At 38.0% G+C, this 21126-nt stretch overlaps 1 protein-coding gene across 2 annotated transcripts in view; it reads left to right on the top strand.

Annotated features, from left to right (window-relative positions):
• The window catches only part of NALCN (sodium leak channel, non-selective), a 339729-nt gene that overhangs the window by 129358 nt on the left and 189245 nt on the right, over positions 1-21126 (top strand). For both annotated transcript variants that reach the window (XM_025364831.1, XM_025364830.1), the window contains exon 11: positions 13959-14090. In XM_025364831.1, coding sequence (XP_025220616.1) covers positions 13959-14090 — 132 coding nt within the window. The remainder of the gene's footprint in view (positions 1-13958; positions 14091-21126) is intronic.

Genomic DNA, 21126 nt, shown 5'->3' with positions numbered 1-21126 from the left:
ATGGTGAAACCCCATCTCTACTAAAAATACAAAAATTAGCCAGGCATTGCTAATTTAATAGCACGCCTGTAGTCCCAGCTACTTGGGAGGCTGAGGCACAAGAATCACTTAAACCTGGGAGGTGGAGGTTGCAGTGAGCTGAGATTGTGCCATGGCACTGCAGCCTGCGTGACAGAGTGAGACTGTCAAAAAACAAAAAAAAAGAGAGAGAATGGGGAAAAGAATGGCTAAGGATGAGGTTTACTACAACACTGTGATGTAGAAAGACTGACATGCCTGGTCAGCCATTTATAGGAGACAGTGGTGACTCAGAGGACATAGTGATGTCTCCTGAAGTTACATTCAACCAAAGGGAGAACCCAAGACTAGTGGCTGGGTCTTCTGGTTCTTAGTCACATGCTTTATACAGCTGAAAAAAATATGTAAGAAATCATAAGTTTGTGGTAGAGAAATAAGCTATTGAGGCTACTCTGAGTGCCAAATCAGAGTTGTATGGGATCAAGAGCTTTAAAATCTATTAAATCCTTGTTAATAGATGCCTCAAGGTGGCAATATGAAATTAGGAGGCAAGTCAGCCTCCTTATCACAAAGATTTGAGAATAGCAAGGGATTAATGACAAGGTGAAGTGTGATGACAAAACCGAGCAAGGAGATAGTAAAATAAAGATTGGAATGGAGTGGGGAATAGATGTCAGGCTTGAAGTGTATAGATGTGGCATCTCAGAGACCCCTATATGAGATATGTGTTATGAATATAGCAGCATGCTTATGACATCTTATGAATGTGACTCGTTTGCTTAGAAACGGGGGGGAAAGGGATCAGGTAATTCAGTATGATGCAAGTTTCATTCAACTCAACTTCATGTGTTTAACCCTCAATAAAGCTTTCCAGAGGCAGCAATGAAGAGTGCATGGAAGAAAAGTGGGATGGCCAAGAAGTTGTCTATTTGTACTGAGCAGAAGCTGTGATTAGAGAGAGAATACATTTCCATGTCTGAGAAAAAAATATTAATTAATTAATTAATTAAAAGAATTAAGTAAAAATATATTGAAGATAAAATAGTCAAGAAATACTTGATGGCTTTTACTAATGATAAATGGCATCTAAAACTGGGTAACAGGAAAATTTTCATCTGAACTTTCCACTCCGTGGCTTGGACTATCATGGTATCTTACCCTCAAAGAGGAACAGGGGCATATACCACTTCTTTTTATTTTTAAAACAAGCAAAATATGAACATGTTCTCATAAAAAAATTGATACTGAAATAAAATTAAAAGGAAGAGTTTACTTGAAATCGTCTTTCAACGTATCCTTCCTCATTCTTCTTCCAATAGGTAACTTGGAGATTAATGTTGAGTCGATTCTTCTCAGACTCCTGCATTTATGCATTTTATCTCACATGAAAAAGCATTTCTGCCTCCAGGAAGCACTGACATTTTCACAGAATGCTGCTTCTTCCTACACCACTCCCTTCTCACTCATCCTTCAGAACTCAGCTCAAACATCACTTTCTTATCCTCAAAAACATAAGCCAGGTACCTCTGTTACATGTTTTCATATCATCCTACACTTTTCTTTTACGTCTATCATAATTTTAATAAAATAAAATAAATTAAGGGTATAATTAGTTGTTTGATGTCTGTTTCTCCAACCAGGAGAAATTCCATTACTTTAGAGACCATACCAGTCGTGGTCACTACTGGAACTATGCCTTAGACATGAGAGATGATCAATTATGTTTATTAACTGAGAACAAGTCTAGTGAAAGAAGGAGCCAGTACCTTCTTGGCTTATGAAAGTACTTATTTGACCTCTCACTTAGAAGCCGCTCTGTTTATCCTCCTGGTCTTGTCTCCAAGAACTAGAAATTGAATAGACTGTGGCAATAACACCCTTTTCCATACATAACAGTTATTTCTTTTTTTTTTTTTTTTTTTTTTTGAGACGGAGTCTCGCTCGGTCACCCAGGCTGGAGTGCAGTGGCCGGATCTCAGCTCACTGCAAGCTCCGCCTCCTGGGTTTACGCCATTCTCCTGCCTCAGCCTCCCGAGTAGCTGGGACTACAGGCGCCCGCCACTCGCCCGGCTAGTTTTTTGTATTTTTTAGTAGAGACGGGGTTTCACCATGTTCGCCAGGATGGTCTCGATCTCCTGACCTCGTGATCCGCCCGTCTCGGCCTCCCAAAGTGCTGGGATTACAGGCTTGAGCCACCGCGCCCGGCCATAACAGTTATTTCTATATGCATGTCGTTGGAGTCTAAAGCAAGCAGTGCACTTGGAGTTTGCTTCCAGAAAGTGCCTCGCAGAGGTTGTAGGGTTTTGGATATCTCTGGATACTTTTGCCAGGATGTCTCCTCTAATCTGTGGTGGCAGAGCCTTGGCAGGACATAACCCTGATTTCTGTCATGTCTCACCTCTTTCAGAACTCTTTTCATCTTGTAAGCATATAAGATAAATTTGTCTTATGTGTAGAAAAATCGTGTTAGGAATAGCATCATTGAAAAGAACCCAAACTAATTTTTTTTTTTTTTTTTTTTTTGAGACAGAGTCTCACTCTGTTGCCCAGGCTGGAATGCAGTTGCACAATCTTGGCTCACTGCAACCTCTGCCTCCCAGGTTCAAGTGATTCTCCTGAATCAGTCTCCAGAGTAGCTGGGACTACAGGCACGCGCCACCACGCCCAGCTAATTTTTGTATTTTTAGTAGAGACTGGGTTTCACCATATTGGTCAGGCTGGTCTTGAACTCCTGACCTTGTGATCCATCCACCCCGACCTCCCAAAGTGCTGGGATTACAAGTGTGAGCCATCACGCCTGACTGGACCCAAACTAATTCTGTGTTAACAAGAAGATAGAGTTTATTGGAATGAAACATTCGAATGGCTGTATTTAAATGGAATTTGTAATTTCGAAAGTGTTGAAATAAATTAGAAAAAATGAGGTCTCAATAATATCTGAGAGATAGGAAACTGATGTTTGAGTTCCCAGTTAACTACCAGGAACTGTTGATTTTGTTCAAAGTGGGACTTTGTTTTTAAACCTCATTGGAAGAAATATTCAGAACATTTTAAGATTATTTGCGTGCCAAGTTATCTCAAACTAAATTCCTGTCTCATATTATATTTTCATCTTCCAGTTTGAATCAGTCTTGTGACTCTTGAATGTTTACAATTATATTAATTAGGAGACATGTACTAACGTATGCCAAGAATTTATAAAATGTCCACTGGAGACAAATTATTATTGTTGAATCTACTATGAATCCAGCCTTGCAGGAAGTGAGTACTGAATTTCAGGAATACCAGACTAAAATATACATATATATATGTGTATATATACAGATATATCTGTATATATACATATGAGCTTTTTCTACTCTTTCTGGACACCAGGGAACACGAAAGAAAGGTATTGTGGAATAACTAATATTTTTGATTTTTATTACCCATGTCCAGCCAAGTAAGCAAAGTCAACACTTTATTGTTGAAAAGCCAAGATTTTAGCATTTTTATTCTTAATTTTTCTTCCAAGTCAATAATGAAGTCATGCAGGGGTATTGAGTTATTAATCCATAAATTATAGGTTAGTTAATTGAAAGATTTTTGTACATGTCATCATTTACTTTTCCTTTCTCCTACTAATCCATAAATGTAGGCCACAAAGTGTGAGGAAACCAGGGGATTTTAAGTAGTGTTCTATACGATAGTTTAAATTGTGAATATCCATTATGGCATTGTACTGTAGGAAATACATGTTGTCCTAAATTGAAGCTTTCATAAAGACAATTTCCCGTATTTTAAATCAGTTCAAGACAGATGATTTTATTGGACAGGATATAGGAAAAGTTCTATTTTAAATATTTCTTACTTTAACTGATATATTCAGATCTCTGTAGTCTTAGTGACAGTATCCCAATGCCCAGAAATGGCTTTTGTGTGCTCCTAGTTCTTAGAAAGGCATCATAGTTATGTGACTGCCATGGCATTGTGATTCATAAGGAATCTCTAAACAGCAGAAAAGGACTATATATAATATATATGACCCAGACTAGAGTAACAAAGTGAAACACCTTAGAAAAGCCCATAAAATAGTTTCCCCTTCCCACAAGGGTTATTATTTATGACCAATGTATGAGTTTTCAAATACCCTACAGCAGACTCAGAGATGCCATAAGAGCTGGGGGAGCTGAGTGGTGAACAATCAAGTTGAAGTCCAGGAGTCCTGACTGTTAGCATTTGCTGCTTTCCATGATGTAAATGCTCCCACCATGGCCAATTTCAAGTCACCAACATGACATCAGTAAACATGAAGGTGGAGAGAGATGCGATTGCAGCTCCAGCACACCACAGCTGGGGAAAGCTGCACTCCCACTTCAGTCAGAGATAGCATATATATACATACATGTCATACATGTCTATGTAAACACGTTGCAAAATTTTGTTTGCAAAAAGTGGAATTTTTGATGCCTCCATCCAAAGAACCTATTTTCCAACATCACTGTAGAGGGGAAGAGAGAGGGAGAGTTTTGAGAAGGCACAACCCTTTCTCAAAGCAACACATCCAAAGTGATGCATCACTTCCATTTCTGTTCTGGTGGTGAGAACCAATCACATTGCTCCACTTTAGTAATAATAAGCTGAGTGATGTACATGAGCTATACAGCAGGAAGAGGAAACCAGCTTGGTAGGTATAATAGCTTTTGCTAAACAACAAGGCACCCTAAAATTTAATGGCCTGGACAGACACTAACTTTTGCTCATGAATTTGTGGATCAGTTGAACAGCCCTGCTAGTCTGAGCCAATCTCAGCTGACTACATCTAAGCTCACGCCTGCCTCTGCGGTCAGCCACTCATCAGCTGGCATCTCTGATTTTGGGTGTGGCTCGCTGTTAATTGAAATGAAGAGAATGGGAGGGCCCATGGCCACCTGGCCACCATGAAACAGGCTAGGCTGCAGGGTTGATGTGGTCGCTCGGGGTTCCAAGAGCAGCAAGAGTAAGTTCTAACACACAAGTATTTTCCAAGTCTCTGCTTACCTCACCTTTGCTACCGTCTCACTGACCAAAACAAGTCACAGGGCTGAGTCTGGAGTCAGTGTGGAGAATACTGCCAAGGATGTGTGGACACAGGGAGGCGAATTCAATTGGAGGCCACTGGATTTTTTTCACACAGGCTAAGAGGAATTTGAAAATCACTGGCTTGGCATCATAATCGATCCTGCTTAGCGGTGATTTCTTTCACACCAGCCATTGGTGGTGCATTTTTCCTTCTTGTTAAAATCTAGTTTGTGTTGTAAAGTCAAGAGGAGCTGGTGATTGAAAAAAATAACATCCACATTTGTTTGTTGATTTGTAATTTGACATCTAACTTTACTCTTACAGAGTAGAGTGAAAGCTATACTCACATGGCCTAGAGATAAAGGGTCTGTTCAGGATTCCCTTACTCGGCTCTTCATTCCAAGAAAGAGAGCCAGCCACTGATAGGGCGTGGCAGCTGGCAGGGTGTCCACTGATATCATACACTCTTGGTACCTTTGTGGAGATTGACTTGTGGATTCCCTTCTGTCCTGACTCTCTAAAGACACATCAGGAATAGACAAATGGGAAAGGCAGTCTTAAGGACATCCACTGGTTCCGTTTTCGGTGTTGATATAAGTGTTACCTTTTTAATATAAATTCTTTGTGTTAGACAGAATAATTGTGTATATTGATAGTAGAAGTAATGAATATCCAGATGTGTTCTAAATAAGGGAGGCAAAAGATGTCCCACTTGCAAATGGGAGATTTATTTTAGGTTTTATGCATTTGTTCTTTTACATTGTGTCCTTGTTCTTATGTTCATGGCTCATATGCAGGATGGTTTCTGAGAATTTCATCGTGTAATTGCATTGTTCTCCAAATACGTTTATTTTGAAATCCAATTAAAACACAACTTTTAGTACAAGGCTGATGCAGTATTCAGTGGCGGAGACTTGGTTTTACTAAGGTGAGTTATTTTACTCACTCAAGTAGCAATTTAAAGACAAATTTTATTTCTGAGCTGTACTATTAATTGTCCTAATTTATATTTATTGCAACCTCTAAGACCACTATTTTGTCTCTTTGTCTACAGTCTTCAGAATCTTTAAGTTATTGTTTCATAGGAAAAAATCCTGGAGAAATTTAATAGAAAGAGCTTTTATGAAGTACTTGAGCATTTATACCACAAAATAAGATAGAATAGCTTTAGATCATTTTGAAAGTTTATAAATTTTCACGGTCCCTTTCAAGATTGCTCATCTCTTCCACCTGATTTCTCATGTTACACCTTCAGACCTTCCCTGTAAGCAACTGACTGCATCTCTACTTTTAAATCCTTATAGTGTTTTCCAAGACTGAAATATGAGAGTTACAGAGCACACTGTGTCCACTACAGGCTAGACTCTACACTAAACTCACTTATTTTCATTTTACAGCCAAAAGATGTAGATGTCATCATACTCGTTTCTTCTATGAGAAAACTGAGTCATAGAGAGGTTAAATCCTGCACAGAGATAAGATTTAAACTCAGCTCGTCCTGTCTTCCAAATTGACATTCATTAAACCATGGCAATCTTAAATATTTCTGTGAAGAACAGATTGTCTTCAGCTTTCAGATGTAGGGTTCATGTACTTATACGTTCTATCCAACCACAAATACTTGGTGAGGAAGCTGCTGTCACTCTTTTTTAATATATAGAGCAATGTTGACCAATGAATTTTGACTGCCTGATACAAGTCAAGGGACTACCTGGTTTAGGCTCAAAATGTCTAAGATGTCTCTATCTCTGTGGGCCTAGAAATCTACTTAGACTTTCTGAGCCTGTTTCTCCATATGTAAAGGGGGATGCAAAAGTATCTACCTCACAGAGTTGCTGAGGATTAAAGATGTTATTACATGAGCAAGCAACATGCTTAGAATGAATCTTGGCACAAACCAAGCACTCCAGAAAACAGTAGCTCTTATTTCAATAATCTATCCTGTTGGTGTCCATTTTAATTGCATGAGGAGCACTCCCCATGTTTGGCTTAAACTTCCACAGTCTCCTGGAAGATTTGCTTTCACGGCAGGACTCAGAATCAATGTGGGAAAAAGTGACCTTTCTTGTTCTTCTGCTTGAGGTTGGACTCAGTCCCGTTGTTCCAGACTCATTGTCTCATGACACTTTCTGACACAAAGCAAGATGAAAGCGTTGGTTGCTATTACAAGTTTTTTATCTGTAGCTGTCAACGTTACAGAGACCCCTCACTGGCAAGTCACCTTGCATGGAACCCTATGGTCAGGTACCATTTTGTAGCCCTGGGCACTTTTATACAATCGTGTTTCATAGAAGGTGATTTGAGCTGGTGTACAGGACGATTTGAGCTGGTGTCTGTCAAAATCGTTGTTAGTTTCCTGTTGCTGCTGTAACAAATAACCACAAATTCAGTGACTTAAAACCACACACATGTATTCTCTTAGAACTCTGCAGTTAGAAGTCCAAATGGACTTCATTAGGCTAAACACAAGGTATCAGCAAGGCTGCATTGCTTTTGGAGACTCTGGGGAAGAAATGACTTCCTTGCCTTTTTCACCTCCTAGAGGCCACCTGCATTTACGTTTCTTAACTTTGTGAGAGTCTGTAATGGTGTCTTTATAATGCCTCCAAATGGTTGCAAAACTAACACATGCTTTTGTTTTTATGAAGCCAAATGGATTTCGTTGATTTTTGACCATGGAGTTGGGGTACGGGGACAAGGTTGGCAGCCATTTTTGTGTTGGTGTAGTCCAACATATTACATTCCAGCCAGTATCTGTGGTATTCTGTTCTAGTCATTATAGACTTTTAGAATCATGAAACTGTGAAGCTGTAAATAATCTTATAGATCACCCAGTACAGCCTGCTATTAAGGAGTATCCTCTACAGTAGTGCTTCTAAAAATTCAATGTGCCCACATATCACCCGGGAACCACGTTAAAGATACAGATTCCGATTCAGCAGGCCTGTAATGGGGCCTGAGATCCTGCATTCTTTTTTTTTTTTTTTTTTTTTGAGACGGAGTCTTGCTCTGTCGCCCAGGCTGGAGTGCAGTGGCGGGATCTCAGCTCACTGCAAGCTCCACCTCCCGAGTTTATACCATTCTCCTGCCTCAGCCTCCCGAGTAGCTGGGACTACAGGCGCCCGCCACCTCGCCCGGCTAGTTTTTTGTATTTTTTTAGTAGAAACGGGGTTTCACCGTGTTAGCCAGGATGATCTCGATCTCCTGACCTCGCAATCCGCCCGTCTCGACCTCCCAAAGTGCTGCGATTACAGGTTTGAGCTAATGTGCCCGGCCTGATCCTGCATTCTTAATAAGCTTCCAGGATGCTGCTGGTCCAGGGACCACACTTTGAGTAACAATGCTCTAAAGCATTCCTGACAGATAATGCTGCCTCGGGGATTAATCTAGTACAGATTCTTTGTATTTTGAAAATTCCAACTGTCATATACACAGATAAGTAATTCTTGGATCAAAGCCAATCTAAAAACATATCCAAAACTCCTCTGCTTTTAAAAAATGTAAACCAAAATGACATTGCAATTAAAGGAAACTTTAAAAAATTGAATGTGTATGTAGTCTGAAGGACCTTATATTAAAATATACAAGTAAAAAAGAATATTCACACACATATGTGAATACACATATTTAGAGATGTATGTGTTTATCTGTCTACACAGATAGGTAGAGGGATACGTCATGCATCCATATTAAATAATGAAATTGTGAAGACTTCAAGTCATATAATATTTTGTGGCACTGACTCAACTTTAACATTTTCCTTTATATTATTTTATATTAGAAAATAAAAAGTTGAAAAGTACCAATTTGGACTTTCCTGTATATACAAGCATAAATCTAAATGTAATGTCATCAGCCTTTTTACATTAAAGAAACTGACACCCAGTTTCAAGCACTGGCTGAATTGAATTGAGTTGAAGTGGGCCATGCCACTAGCTCTAACTTTAACGCTGGAGTTACTGATTTTAATATTTAAATGTAGGTACTGCACATATTTATCACCTTAATTCTTATTTAATATTTGAAAGTTACTGCTTTGGAGAAAGTCAGCTAAACAATGGTGATTATAGTGTATCAAAATCCATTGTAAGTGATTATTTTAATAACTCTGAACCAACAGGGACACGTAGACATTCAGACAAAAAATAACCTAATTATAATGACAGCACCAAAGTGAAGCTGTGACAGTTACAACACCAATTTAAAAGTTTCTTGACAGCCATGGCTAAAAGCTTTGTTTGGATCTTTTAGTAATAACAGTTTACTTAAGACATAAATCCACAGTTAAGGAAAATAGAAAAAGAAAGTTGTGGCTTTTCTGCCATGCAGATGAAATGGAAATCAGCAGAAATGTTTTTAATAGAACATTATGCTGAAAGGAGTATAGAAAAGGAATAATAGTTATGGAATTTAACTCTCACAATGCAAGAAAGACTAAATAACAATAAAAATTTTAATGCGCATAGAAACGTGCCAGATAATAATTTGCCTATCTGTGTGATGAAGGTCAATCATTCCTGCAAGTAAATTGATGTGCATATAAACATGTTGATTGGCAGCTCTAGAATTTGATTTTGTATCACCTGTAAAATAAAGTCAAAGGCAAATGAATATGCATCAATAGCCACGGTGACAGGAAGCCTTAATAAAAATCTACTTTCCCAATGTCACTGGCATGTCTCAAATTATTAGATCCTTGTCAATATTTCTTACCTCACTAGATTCTGGGCTTTGATATGCCACATAATTAATTCTTCGACCTCGGGTAATTAATTTCTCATTCCTGAACAGAAAAAATGCTTGATTCACGAAATTGCATTCCTTTTTTCTGTAAACCTTTGTAGAATATTTGTAAGTGTAATCACCATTCTAAGCCCTTTACAAATATTGACTCATTTAAAATTAGTAACAACTCTTTGGAGTAGGTACTATTTTCTCCACTTTATCAATGAGAAAACAGAGGTTTAAGTAACTTCCCTGGGGCCACAGTGCCAGTAAGTGGTGGAGTCTCAGCTTCAGGCAGTTTGGCCCAGAGCCCATGCTGTAGGATAAGGACGACTCCATGAAACACATACATAGAGTCATAGAGACATTGGCAGTGCTCAGAGGAAGCAGTTCTTGTTCTCTTAACCTATTTTAAGGCTGTACTTTAGCTAGGCTCTTTGAGTTGCAAGGACTAAAGGATTCTCAGGTCAGATCAGATAGTAAGGGCATATGTTCATAAATACCCAGAAGAAATGAAACTCAGAAAGAGGATGTGTGGTGGCACTAGTCCCTGGGCAGATGTGGCTCAGCGGTGTGTTGTTTGCACTCAGTTCCTTCCCATAGGTCTGCTTCTGTCTCCTCTTTCTGCTGCCCAGGGCTTTCAGCCTCCACTCTCTCCGTGTAAGTATTCTCTACCCCACAGTGGGCAGTGGGCCCCAGAATGGACTTTAAATAGACTAGGGTAAGAGCCTGATTCTGTTGTGTACTTGCTGTGTGACCTTGGAAAAATGACTTAGTCTCTCTGAACTGTGTGAAATGTGAGTAACATATCTCAACATATAGAGCTATGGTGGATATTAAAGTAGATAAAACAAATAAAATATGAATAATATGGATTATGACCAAGTGGGATTTATCCCTGGGATACAACGATGATTTAGCATATGGAAATAAATCAATGTGATACAGCCTATCAACAGAATGAAGGATAAAAACTATATGATCATTTCAATTCATACTAAAAAAGCATTTGGCAAAATTCTACATCTCTTCATGGTAAAACCCGTCAACAAAACTGGGGATAGAAAAAACATGTCAACATAATAAAAGCCATATATGACAGACCCACAGCTAGTATCATACTCAATGGGGAAAAACTGAAAGCCTTCCCTCTAATATCTGGAACGTGACAAGGATGCCCACTATCACCTCTGTTATTCAACATAGTACTGGAAGTCCTAGCTAGAAAAATAGAACAAGAGAAAGATATAAAGGGCATCCAAATTGGAAAGGAAGAAGTCAAATTATCCTTGTTTGCAAATGACACGATCTTACATTTGGAAAAACCTAAAGACTCCACAAGGAAACTATTAGAACTGATGAACAAATTCAGTAATGTTGCAGGATACAAAATCAACATACAAAAATTAGTAGCATTTCTATAAGCCAACAGCAAACAATGTTAAAAAGAAATCAAGAAAGTAATCCCATTTATGGTAGCTACAAATAAAATAAAATTCCTTGCAATTAACAAAAAAATTGAAAGATCTCTATAATGAACACTATAAAACAATGATGAAAGAAAACAAAGAGGACACCAAAAATGGAAAAATATTCCATGTTCATGGATTGGAAGAATCAATACTGTTAAAATGTTCATACTACCCAAAGCAGTCTACAGATGCAATTAAATCCTTATCAAAATACCAATGATATTCTTCACAGAAATAGAAAAAAATTCTAAAATTATATGAAACCACAGAAGAGCCAAAGCTATCCTAAGCAAAATGAACAAAGCTGGGGGAATCACATGACCTGACTTCAATTTATAATTCAAAGCTATAGTAACCAAAACGCCATGGTATCTCCATAAAAACAGACACAGAGACCAATGTAACAGAAGAGAGAACCCAGAAAGAAATCCACACACCTACAGTGAACTCCTTTTTAACAAAGATGCCAAGAACATACACTGGGGAAAAGACAGTTTCTTCAAAAAATGGTCCTGGACATCCATATGCAGAAGAATGAAACTAAACCTCTATCTCTGTCAGTCAAATCAAAATCGGTTAAAGGCTTAAAGCTAAGACCTCGAACTATGAAACTACTAAAAGAAAACACTGGGGAAAATCTCCAGGATATTGGACTGGGCAAGGATTTTATGAGCAATACCCCCATAAGCGCAGGCAACCACAGCAAAAATGGACAAATGGGATTACATCGAGTTACAGAGCTTCTGTACAGCAAAAAATACAATTAACCAAGTGAAGAGACAACACACAGAATTCAAGAAAATATTTGCAAATTACCACTCTGACAAAGTATTAATAACCAGAATATATAAGGACCTCAAATGACTCTATAGGAAAAATCTAATAATCTGATCAAAAGATGGGCAAAAGATTTGAACAGACATTTCTCAAAAGAAGACATGCAAATGACACAAACAGGCATATGAAAAGGTGATCAACATCACTGATCATCAGAGAAATGCAATTGAAAACTACAATAAGACATCGTGTCACCCCAGTTAAAATGGTTTATATTCACAAGTCAGGCAATAATAAATACTGGTGAGGATGCAGAGAAAAGGGAACCCTTGTACACTGTTGGTGGGAATGTAAATTAGCACAACCACTATGGAGAACAGTTTCCTCAAAAAACTAAAAATTGAGCTGCTGTAATTTCGCAATCCCACTGCTGGGCATACACCCAAGGAAATAAGTATATCTAAGAGAAATCTTCACTCCCATGTTTGCTGCAGCACTGTTTACAATAGCCAAGATTTGGAAGCAACCTAAGTGTCCATCAACAGATGAATGGATGAAGAAAATACAGTACATATGCATAATGGAGTACTATTCAACCATAATAAAGAACGAGATCCAGTCATTTGTAACAACGTGGATGGAACTGGAGATCATTATGTTAAGCGAAGTAAGCCAGGCACAGAAAGACACACATCACATGTTCTCACTTATTTGTGGGATCACAAAATCAATGTCATCAAACTCATGGACAGAGAGAGTAGAGGATGGTTGCCAGAGGCTGGGATGGGTACTCAGGGGCTGGGGGGAAGTAGGGATGTTTAATAGGAACAAAAAAAATAGAAAGGATAAACAAGACCTACTATTTGATAGCACAATAGGGTGACTGCAGTCAATAATAATAATTGTACATTTTAAAATAACTTAAAGAGTGTAATGTAATTGTTTCTAACTCAAAGGATACATCATTCTCCATGATGTGCTTATTCCACATTGCGTGTCTGTATCAAAACATCTTATGTACTCCATACAAAAAATATATATATATGTATATACACACACACACACACACACACACACACTGTGTACCCACAAATATTTTAATGTGAATAATATGGCCTGGAACATAGTAGCCATTTAATATATGATAATCTTTATAATAATACTCATTAGTTTTTAATGTTTAATTATCTCTCTCTTAACGTAGGCAGTAGACAGACTTGGACCAGACTTGGGTTCCAGTATTGAGTCTGTCTTCAATCCCTGTGTGACAGTGGGAAAGTTATTTAGCTTCTTTGAGCCTCAGTTTCCTTATTAGAATGCATTCCTAGGGCTGTTATGAGTTAATTTATGTAAAGCACCTAGAAAAACTCCACGTAGATAGCAAGTACAATGTAGATGTCAGTTACTAGAAGTTGTAGTAAAATTTTCAACAAATATTTTTGGAAGTAATAAGTAAAAAAACAAATCTTAGGTTTCTCCTACTTCTCCCGTTGTATAGTAATCATCTCTAAAATGTTTTTATCCACAGTATTCTCCCTTAACACAGAATAAAGTAATACTTGTTTTGTGTTACTAGCTTTTTAAAAGCCATTTATCCATACAGTCAGAATTAAGGATAAATACTACCCAATCAACCGATTAAAAAATTAAGATGCAAGCTATACACAAATTAAGTGATACTTATTTTCCATGTTTAGTCAAAAGTCTCTGAAACCATCTTCCTAGTCATTGTTTAGCTGTCTGAAAGAAAGGTTCTCTTGCCTGCCCAGTTCAGCAGTATGGCACATGGATGGCTTTATCTTGGAAGTTCTGTTTTGCAGAGCAGCACATCACCAATGTGCTGTCAGCCAAGGCCTAGGCCCGTCCATTACATTTAATCATGAGGTTTATTTCTTTGTTAAGAGTCTGTCTGTCTTGCCCCCTCAGAAAATGATGCGATCATCGGTTTTCCACATGTTCATCCTGAGCATGGTGACCGTCGACGTGATCGTGGCGGCTAGCAACTACTACAAAGGAGAGAACTTCAGGAGGCAGTACGATGAGTTCTACCTAGCGGAGGTAAGCAGCTCTGCGCCGGGAAGATCGCTGGGCAGCGAGCAGGTGAACCGTGGACAGTGCCTCTTAGAGATGCGAAAGTGAAGTGTAGCCTGTTCATTACTTGACTTTCACCCAAGCTGAATCGTTGTCTGCTTCTTAAGTGGTTCCTCTGGTCATGGTGTGGCTTGATGCATTTCCTGTTGCTGTGGGCCTGAGTCATTTTCCTCACAGTATTTCACGTTGCCAAGGTAACCCTTTTTCCCTGGGCCTTTCTCTAGGATCTTGCTGTTTTCGTACCCACCTCTTATTATCTCTCCCTTTCTCAGCTTACATTAGTTTGTTTTCTACTAAGTACAAGCAGGCACAGGTTCAGAAGATCATAAACAAGCAGGTCAGCTCAACAATACCTAGAAGGGGGCTGGAAGGAAATATAGAGAGATGATAATGATAATTACTGCTCTAGAAATGGGTGTTACAACCTACATTAAAGACATCAATTAAAGGTAGGTTTCATGATTAAATAAGTAAGCATCTCCCTAGCACTCTACATATCATATTAGAGTTTTGGAATAGTACTTCCTGTTGATAAAGTAATTTAGTTAATACCTGATTCTTAAAATATTTTTTTATTTCTTTCAATAAGCATTTTGCATTTATATTAAAACGTTTTAATAATTTTCCAAGATCTTTGTTTTTTTCAATGTAAAAGTTACCTAAACTATATCTCAGAATTCAATGGTTACATATTTATGAAAAAATTGATTGACAACATAGAAACCCATTCATCGTGTGAGTGAGGTATACATATACAGTTGTACAACGCTTCAATAAATCCAACCTATGAAAAAGTAAACTGAAAAAGCAGAAAAGTCACAATTTGATTATTTCATATTACCAAAGCATTTTTCACATAAAAAAATCAATTTGTCATATAATTAAGTGTTATTAGATTCCTAGAATTCTCTCAGTACATTTAAAAACATATTTGGTTAATAAAAGTTTAGTCTACCCACACACAAACTTTTCTGAAAAAGAATTGATTGCATTGAGTGTAGACATCTATGTGGATATCAAGAAACTTGTAAGTAGTCACTTCTGAGTTCTCCTCTTCATGGAAGTGTATCTCCTGAAACAAAAACTTTTACTGGCCTACAGTCTCTGTGATGCAACATTGGCCCAATAGCTACCTGGTATATGGAGCTTACAATCTAGCAAAAAAAAAAAAAAGTAAACCATAAGAGTTTTGTGCTATGGACAACTAATGACAGGGGCTGATGAAGAAATTATATCCAGCCCAGCCTCTGAAAAATAGGTATAATTTTGCTGAAAATCAAGCACACAATGAATGGATTGTCATTAAAAGCAGAGAGGTCAGGTATGGTGGCTCACGCCTGTAATCCCAGCACTTTGGGAGGTCTAGGCGGGCGGATCACAAGGTCAGGAGTTCGGGACCAGCCTGGCCAACATGGTGAAACCCCATCTCTACTAAAAATACAAAAAATTAGCCACATGTAGTGTTGGGCGCCTGTAATCCCGGCTACTCTGGAGGCTGAGGCAGGAGAATCACTTGAACCTGGGAGGCGGTGGTTGCAGTGAGCCGATATCACACCACTGAATTCCAGTCCGGCCAACAGAGTGAGACTCCATCTCAAAAAAAAAAAAAAAAAAAAAAAAGCAGAGAGAAACCTGGACTGTTACTAATATTTGCAGGTAAATTTCTAACACAGGGAAAGAACAATGAGGGAAGCCTCATCAAGTTATTTCTTTTTTTCCCGGGAAGTCAGAAGCAAGGTCTGCATCTGGCCAGATAATAAGATAATGCAGTGGAAAGCTGGAGAAGAAAGGGGAGAGGGAAGAGGTGCCTGGGGATAGGCAAAAAAATAACAATACAGCAAATGCAATATTAAAGATCCATTTAGGATTACAAATTTATAGTGACACCAAGACAGATCTGCAACTTTTTAGCCCTGTATAAGAAGAGGGAAAAGCAACATTTAAATCAATCCAGCTTTAGGGTTTTTTTTTTTCAGGCTGGGGGAACTGAGAAACAAGGGGAAAAGATGGATTGCTGGCAATGATGGCAATGATGACCCTGTGGTCTCTGTTGGATGTGGATTGGAGGAGTGAAGGTGAAGGATCAATGGTCTCTATATGGTTAAAGAACAGGTACCACCAAAGTGATGGAATAATAGAACTAGAAAAGGTTGTGATCAGAGAGTGGAGTCCAGGATTTTACCATTCCGTAGTAATTCTGAGTAATGAAATACAAAATCTAGGGTGTCACATGGATGTCAGTGACTTAAACACATTGATGGAGTCAAGGAAGAAATGGAAAGGACTGTTGAAGCTAAGGCACTGGCTGAGTCTTCACATGGATACTGAAGTCACTCAGAGCGAGGCCAGTTCTTGGAGAGAAGAGTGGAGTCAGGGAGCAAAGTCACGGGGAATGAGCAAGTGACTGACGAACAGATTGACAGAAGGACAGAAGGCAACACAGGGAGAGTGGGTGCCTTCTGTCCTCCTGTTGGTGAATTCATACATTCCATGAGATATGTTTTAACCTCATGGAATACATTGCAAAGGAGTATCAAGGAGTAATGGTTGGGGCACATCTTCCTTGTCCACATATTCTACTAGAAAGGGCTGGAAAGGGCTGCAGGGGCAACTCATGCATTTGGGAGAGAATCAGTTGAGGCACAGACAGAAAGTAGATTCTGGGAACAAAGACTGAGAATGTAGAGGAAATTATTTGACATAGAAGAGACTCAAAGATTACTTCAAGGCTCTGAGGAGGGAGAGGTGGGAAGATCGATGAGATGGAAGAATGATACAAGAGTAATGGCACCAGTAGGTAAAGAGCTGCTGACAAAAAATGCCAGGGAACAAAAGCAAAAATGACCACAAGAGATTACAACTATGCTAATCTCTCTGGGAGGAGGAATCTGCATCTGCTCCTAAGGGAATCCTGACATTAGAGATTACAATAACATTGCTTTTGTGATCTAGCCCAGGGTAGGCAGGTGGTCACACTAAACCAATCCTGGAGCATAAGTGAAGAGGCCCTCCACACTGGCAACAGCAAGGGATGGGATTCTTTAGTAAATTTTACCTAACATTTTCACATACAAAATTGATCCTTTCCTAATGTATTTATGTATGGTAGATGATTTATCCTCATACTGTAAGAAATTCCAACAAAATGTCAAATAATTGAATACTGTAGAGTTGACTGGTTATTATTCAAGTGTATTGTAGAGTCTAGGAGTAGTTGGTAAATCCTTGTCTTTTTTCTCTTTTATATAATATTAAAACTAAAAACAACCCCAACAACAGACAGACAGGACTGGATGGTAGAATTCAGTGTATATTATGTGTCCAATAATTGTTGTCCCTGACAATAATAAGAAGAAAAGGGGTGAGAGGAAACTTTGAGCGGTGGTGGATATGTCAATGGCATTGATGGTAATAGTTTCACGGGGGTACGCTTATTCCCAAATTTATCACACTGGTTTACGTGAATGCAGCTTTTTACATGTCATTCATTCTTAACAAAGTGGCAAATCAGTTAACCAGCTAACAACTAACTCTTTGAAATCCTGGAAAAAATAAATAAATAAATAAACTAGGTAGTGGTGGTTTTGTTCACTTAAACAACCAGAGAGACCCCATCAGTTTACTCTTGAACTACTTAAGCATTCTGAATTTGTTCCACTCTAGGTTTTGGGGGTTTTGGTGGTTTTTTTGTTGTTGTTTCCTCCTCCTTCCTCCTCCTCCTCCTCTTCTTCTTCTTCCTCCTCCTCCTCCTCCTTCTTCTTGTTGTTCTTCTTCTTCCTTCCTCTTCCTCTTCCCCCTCCTCCTCCCCCTCCTCCTCCTCCTCCTCCTCCTCCTCTTCTTCTTCTTCTTCTTCTTCTTCTTCTTCTTCTTCTTCTTCTTCTTCTTCTTCTCTCTTCTCTCTTCTCTCTTCTCTCTTCTCTCTTCTTTTTTTTTTTGAGACAGTCCCACCCTGTCACTCAGGCTGGAGTGTAGTGGCACCATCTCGGCTCACTGTGACCTCTGCCTCCCGAGTTCCAGTGGTTCTCTTGCCTCAGCCTCTCAAGTAGCTGGGATAACAGGCACACCCAGCTAATTTTTATATTTTTAGTAGAGATGGGGTTTCACCATATTGGTCAGGCTGGTCTTGAACTCCTAGGCTCGAGCGATCCACCCATCTCAACCTTCCAGAGTGTTGGAATTACAGGCATGAGCCACCACTCCCGGCCTTTCCACTCTGTTTTTTATTTTGTGTGTTTGGCTTTCCCCAAGTATGTTTGGTTTTAATTAAAATTACATTGCCATTTCTCTTTGTATTAGAAACTTATACATGAGACAAAGTTATTTGTTTCCAATGAGTGTGAAAAAGTCAATTTAATTAAGCTTACTTTTTCATAATATATTCTATTTTTATAAGGTTTATAAAAATGGCTTGAGTTTAGGCCAGGGGTCGGCAAACTCTTGCAGACCCAGATAGTAAACATTTTGCCTTTTGTAGACCACCCTCTCTCTGTCTCAACTACTCAACTCTGCAATTGTACAAAAGTGAGTGTGGTCTCAGAATGGTTGTTTTCCAATAAAATTTTATTTACAAAAATGGATCTTGGTTTAAGCTATAGAAACAGAGAGCATGTCAGCTAACACTCTCATATTAAAGTCAAATATTTTAACATTGACAACAATAAAGCTACCATTTTTTGGAGGGCCCATTATGCACCAAGTGCTTTAAAAGAATTCATTGTCTCATTTAATTCTCAAAATAGTTATAATAACAGCAATTCAAGTTTGTAGACTATAATGATGCAGTATTTAAGGCAATAGCATTATGTAATATTTTGAAAAGTTTATTTTTAAAATAGATCACAACAGGTCATGAGCTTTTAAAGAAGTAATTTTTTAAGTTCCTACATATTCCAGAATAAATTATTTAGAAAATCCAAAATAAATCACTTTACCCATTAGGAGCCAACTCACAGTCTAAAAATCACCCTTTAAGAATAAATTAAGCTGCTTAGCTTCTGTTGAGAAGCTGGGGACTTGTTTTGTTACTTTGGATTAATTAACCTAAATTTAGAATTAGGTAAGAAACAGGAAAAAGTTTACATCTTTTCTAGCCTATGATAAATTGAAAAAGGTAAAGTTTATTTTCCTCTGTAAGAATTTTAACTTTTCATTTTGGTCTAAGATAATATATTATTATCGCACATAAAATCATATTGTATAATGAACATAATTACATTTTAAAATATATATTCTTGTTTTCTTAAGAAATAATAAAATATGAGCAATATTTTTCTTATTGTTATATATGAATGTATTTGTATCCATTAGGCTGTACATTTAACAAAATTTATCAGCACAGCACAGGAGATTAACAACTTTAACAAAATTCTTCTTTTGAGAAACTCACAAACAGATGGGAGATATACAACAAGCAAGCAAACGGTCCTACAGAGGCCCAAAGTTAGCTCTTTGTCACCTCCTAGCATTATCCCCAGCTATGTTCTCTGATTTCCTCTAGACCTATCTGAATGGGGAGCTCAGCCCTCTTCCACCTCCTGGTGTTAAGTTTTAATGAGTACGGTCATGTTTTCTAATGAACCCAAAGGGGAGAAGGAGGTCCCAGGACTCTGTGCTACATACTCCACAGTAAATTAACTAAAACTCCTCTTTCTCTCAACTCTGTCTGTCCCTCCTACCCAGCCTACTCCCACATCTCCCCAACTTGTCATCAGCCAGGCAGGCTCTTCCCCTGCTACTCATGCACAGCAATTCCACTCCACCCCCAGACTTGCATCTTCACTTGCTCTTTGTTGAGCTAAACAAAGAAGTCTGCTATTAAGAGGATCTAGATTCATCAGAAAAGAAAGTATCATCTATTACTTAAGCCCTCTTAGTCCCTCACAGGAAATATTTCTTTTAAATACATTCAGAGTTTCTCTGCAAAGATTTCACAGGGATATAAAATTCTTTATCTCGTTTTAATGATAAAGACAGAGAACAGAGAGGAAGAAGGGCCTAGTATCCTTTCTTACATGGCAGTTGTGCTTGGTGATGGAGAATCAGAGGTAAATAAAGTAAATAAGGCATGGTCATGGATGTGTGACTCTAGGGACCTCTTTCTACTCTTAGGAGCTATAGTTCTGTGAGAATCTAAAGAGATTATCGGGTATAATCTTGAGTGAAGTTTATACCTAAAATTTGTAGCAGTAACATGATTTATCAAAGAAATTTTAGTGAATCTAGAAGAAGAAATTAAGAACAATTTCCAAGTCAGTGTTTATCTCAACACATCATATCCATATGAGCAGTTTCAGTTATTAAATCCATGTTTCCAGTAGATCTAAAAATCATTCTCTATTGTGGTAGAGAACAAAATGATGTATTAAGTTGTCTTGTTGGAGGGAATGAGTCATAATCTGCCAAGATGCTAGTTCGTTAAGAGAAGTTACAGCTTGAGAGAATGTTGTTTCTAAAACAGATTATTGATGAAGCAAAAGGTGCTGAGACTAAATTAATTTTCCATAAATAAGATTTGGGCAGGATTATACCTATTTATGTCAGACACCTATGATGTCAGAAGCAACCATTAGCCTTTGCATATTAATGTGATTATTTTGCAGGATTCTTTTTCTATAGTTATTTATTTTTCCTTCTTTTTGAAATTTCTATCCTTTGAAAATATGTGACTTTCTTTTACTTCCTTCTTAATTAGAAAGTATTTCATAAATTCAACCCATAGAGAAAATATTATAACCAATATTTGTGGGTCCATCACCCAGATTTTTAAAAAATTAATAGTTTTTCATGTTTGGATCAGGTTTTTCATTCAGAAATAAAATGTCATTAGTAGAGTAGAAGCTCCCTGTGTACTACTTCTTGATCTCCTCCTTCTCCCTAATCTACAGAGAACTATATTCATCATATCAATGCATGTTTTATAATAGTATGAAGTATTAAGATACCGCTTTTCTCTTTCACTCATCATTATATTTGGGAAATTGATTCATGTCAATTTAAGCATGCA

This window comes from Theropithecus gelada, chromosome 17, assembly GCF_003255815.1.
Source record: "Theropithecus gelada isolate Dixy chromosome 17, Tgel_1.0, whole genome shotgun sequence".
Lineage (NCBI taxonomy): Eukaryota > Metazoa > Chordata > Mammalia > Primates > Cercopithecidae > Theropithecus > Theropithecus gelada.
This window is presented reverse-complemented; position numbering and strand designations above follow the sequence as displayed.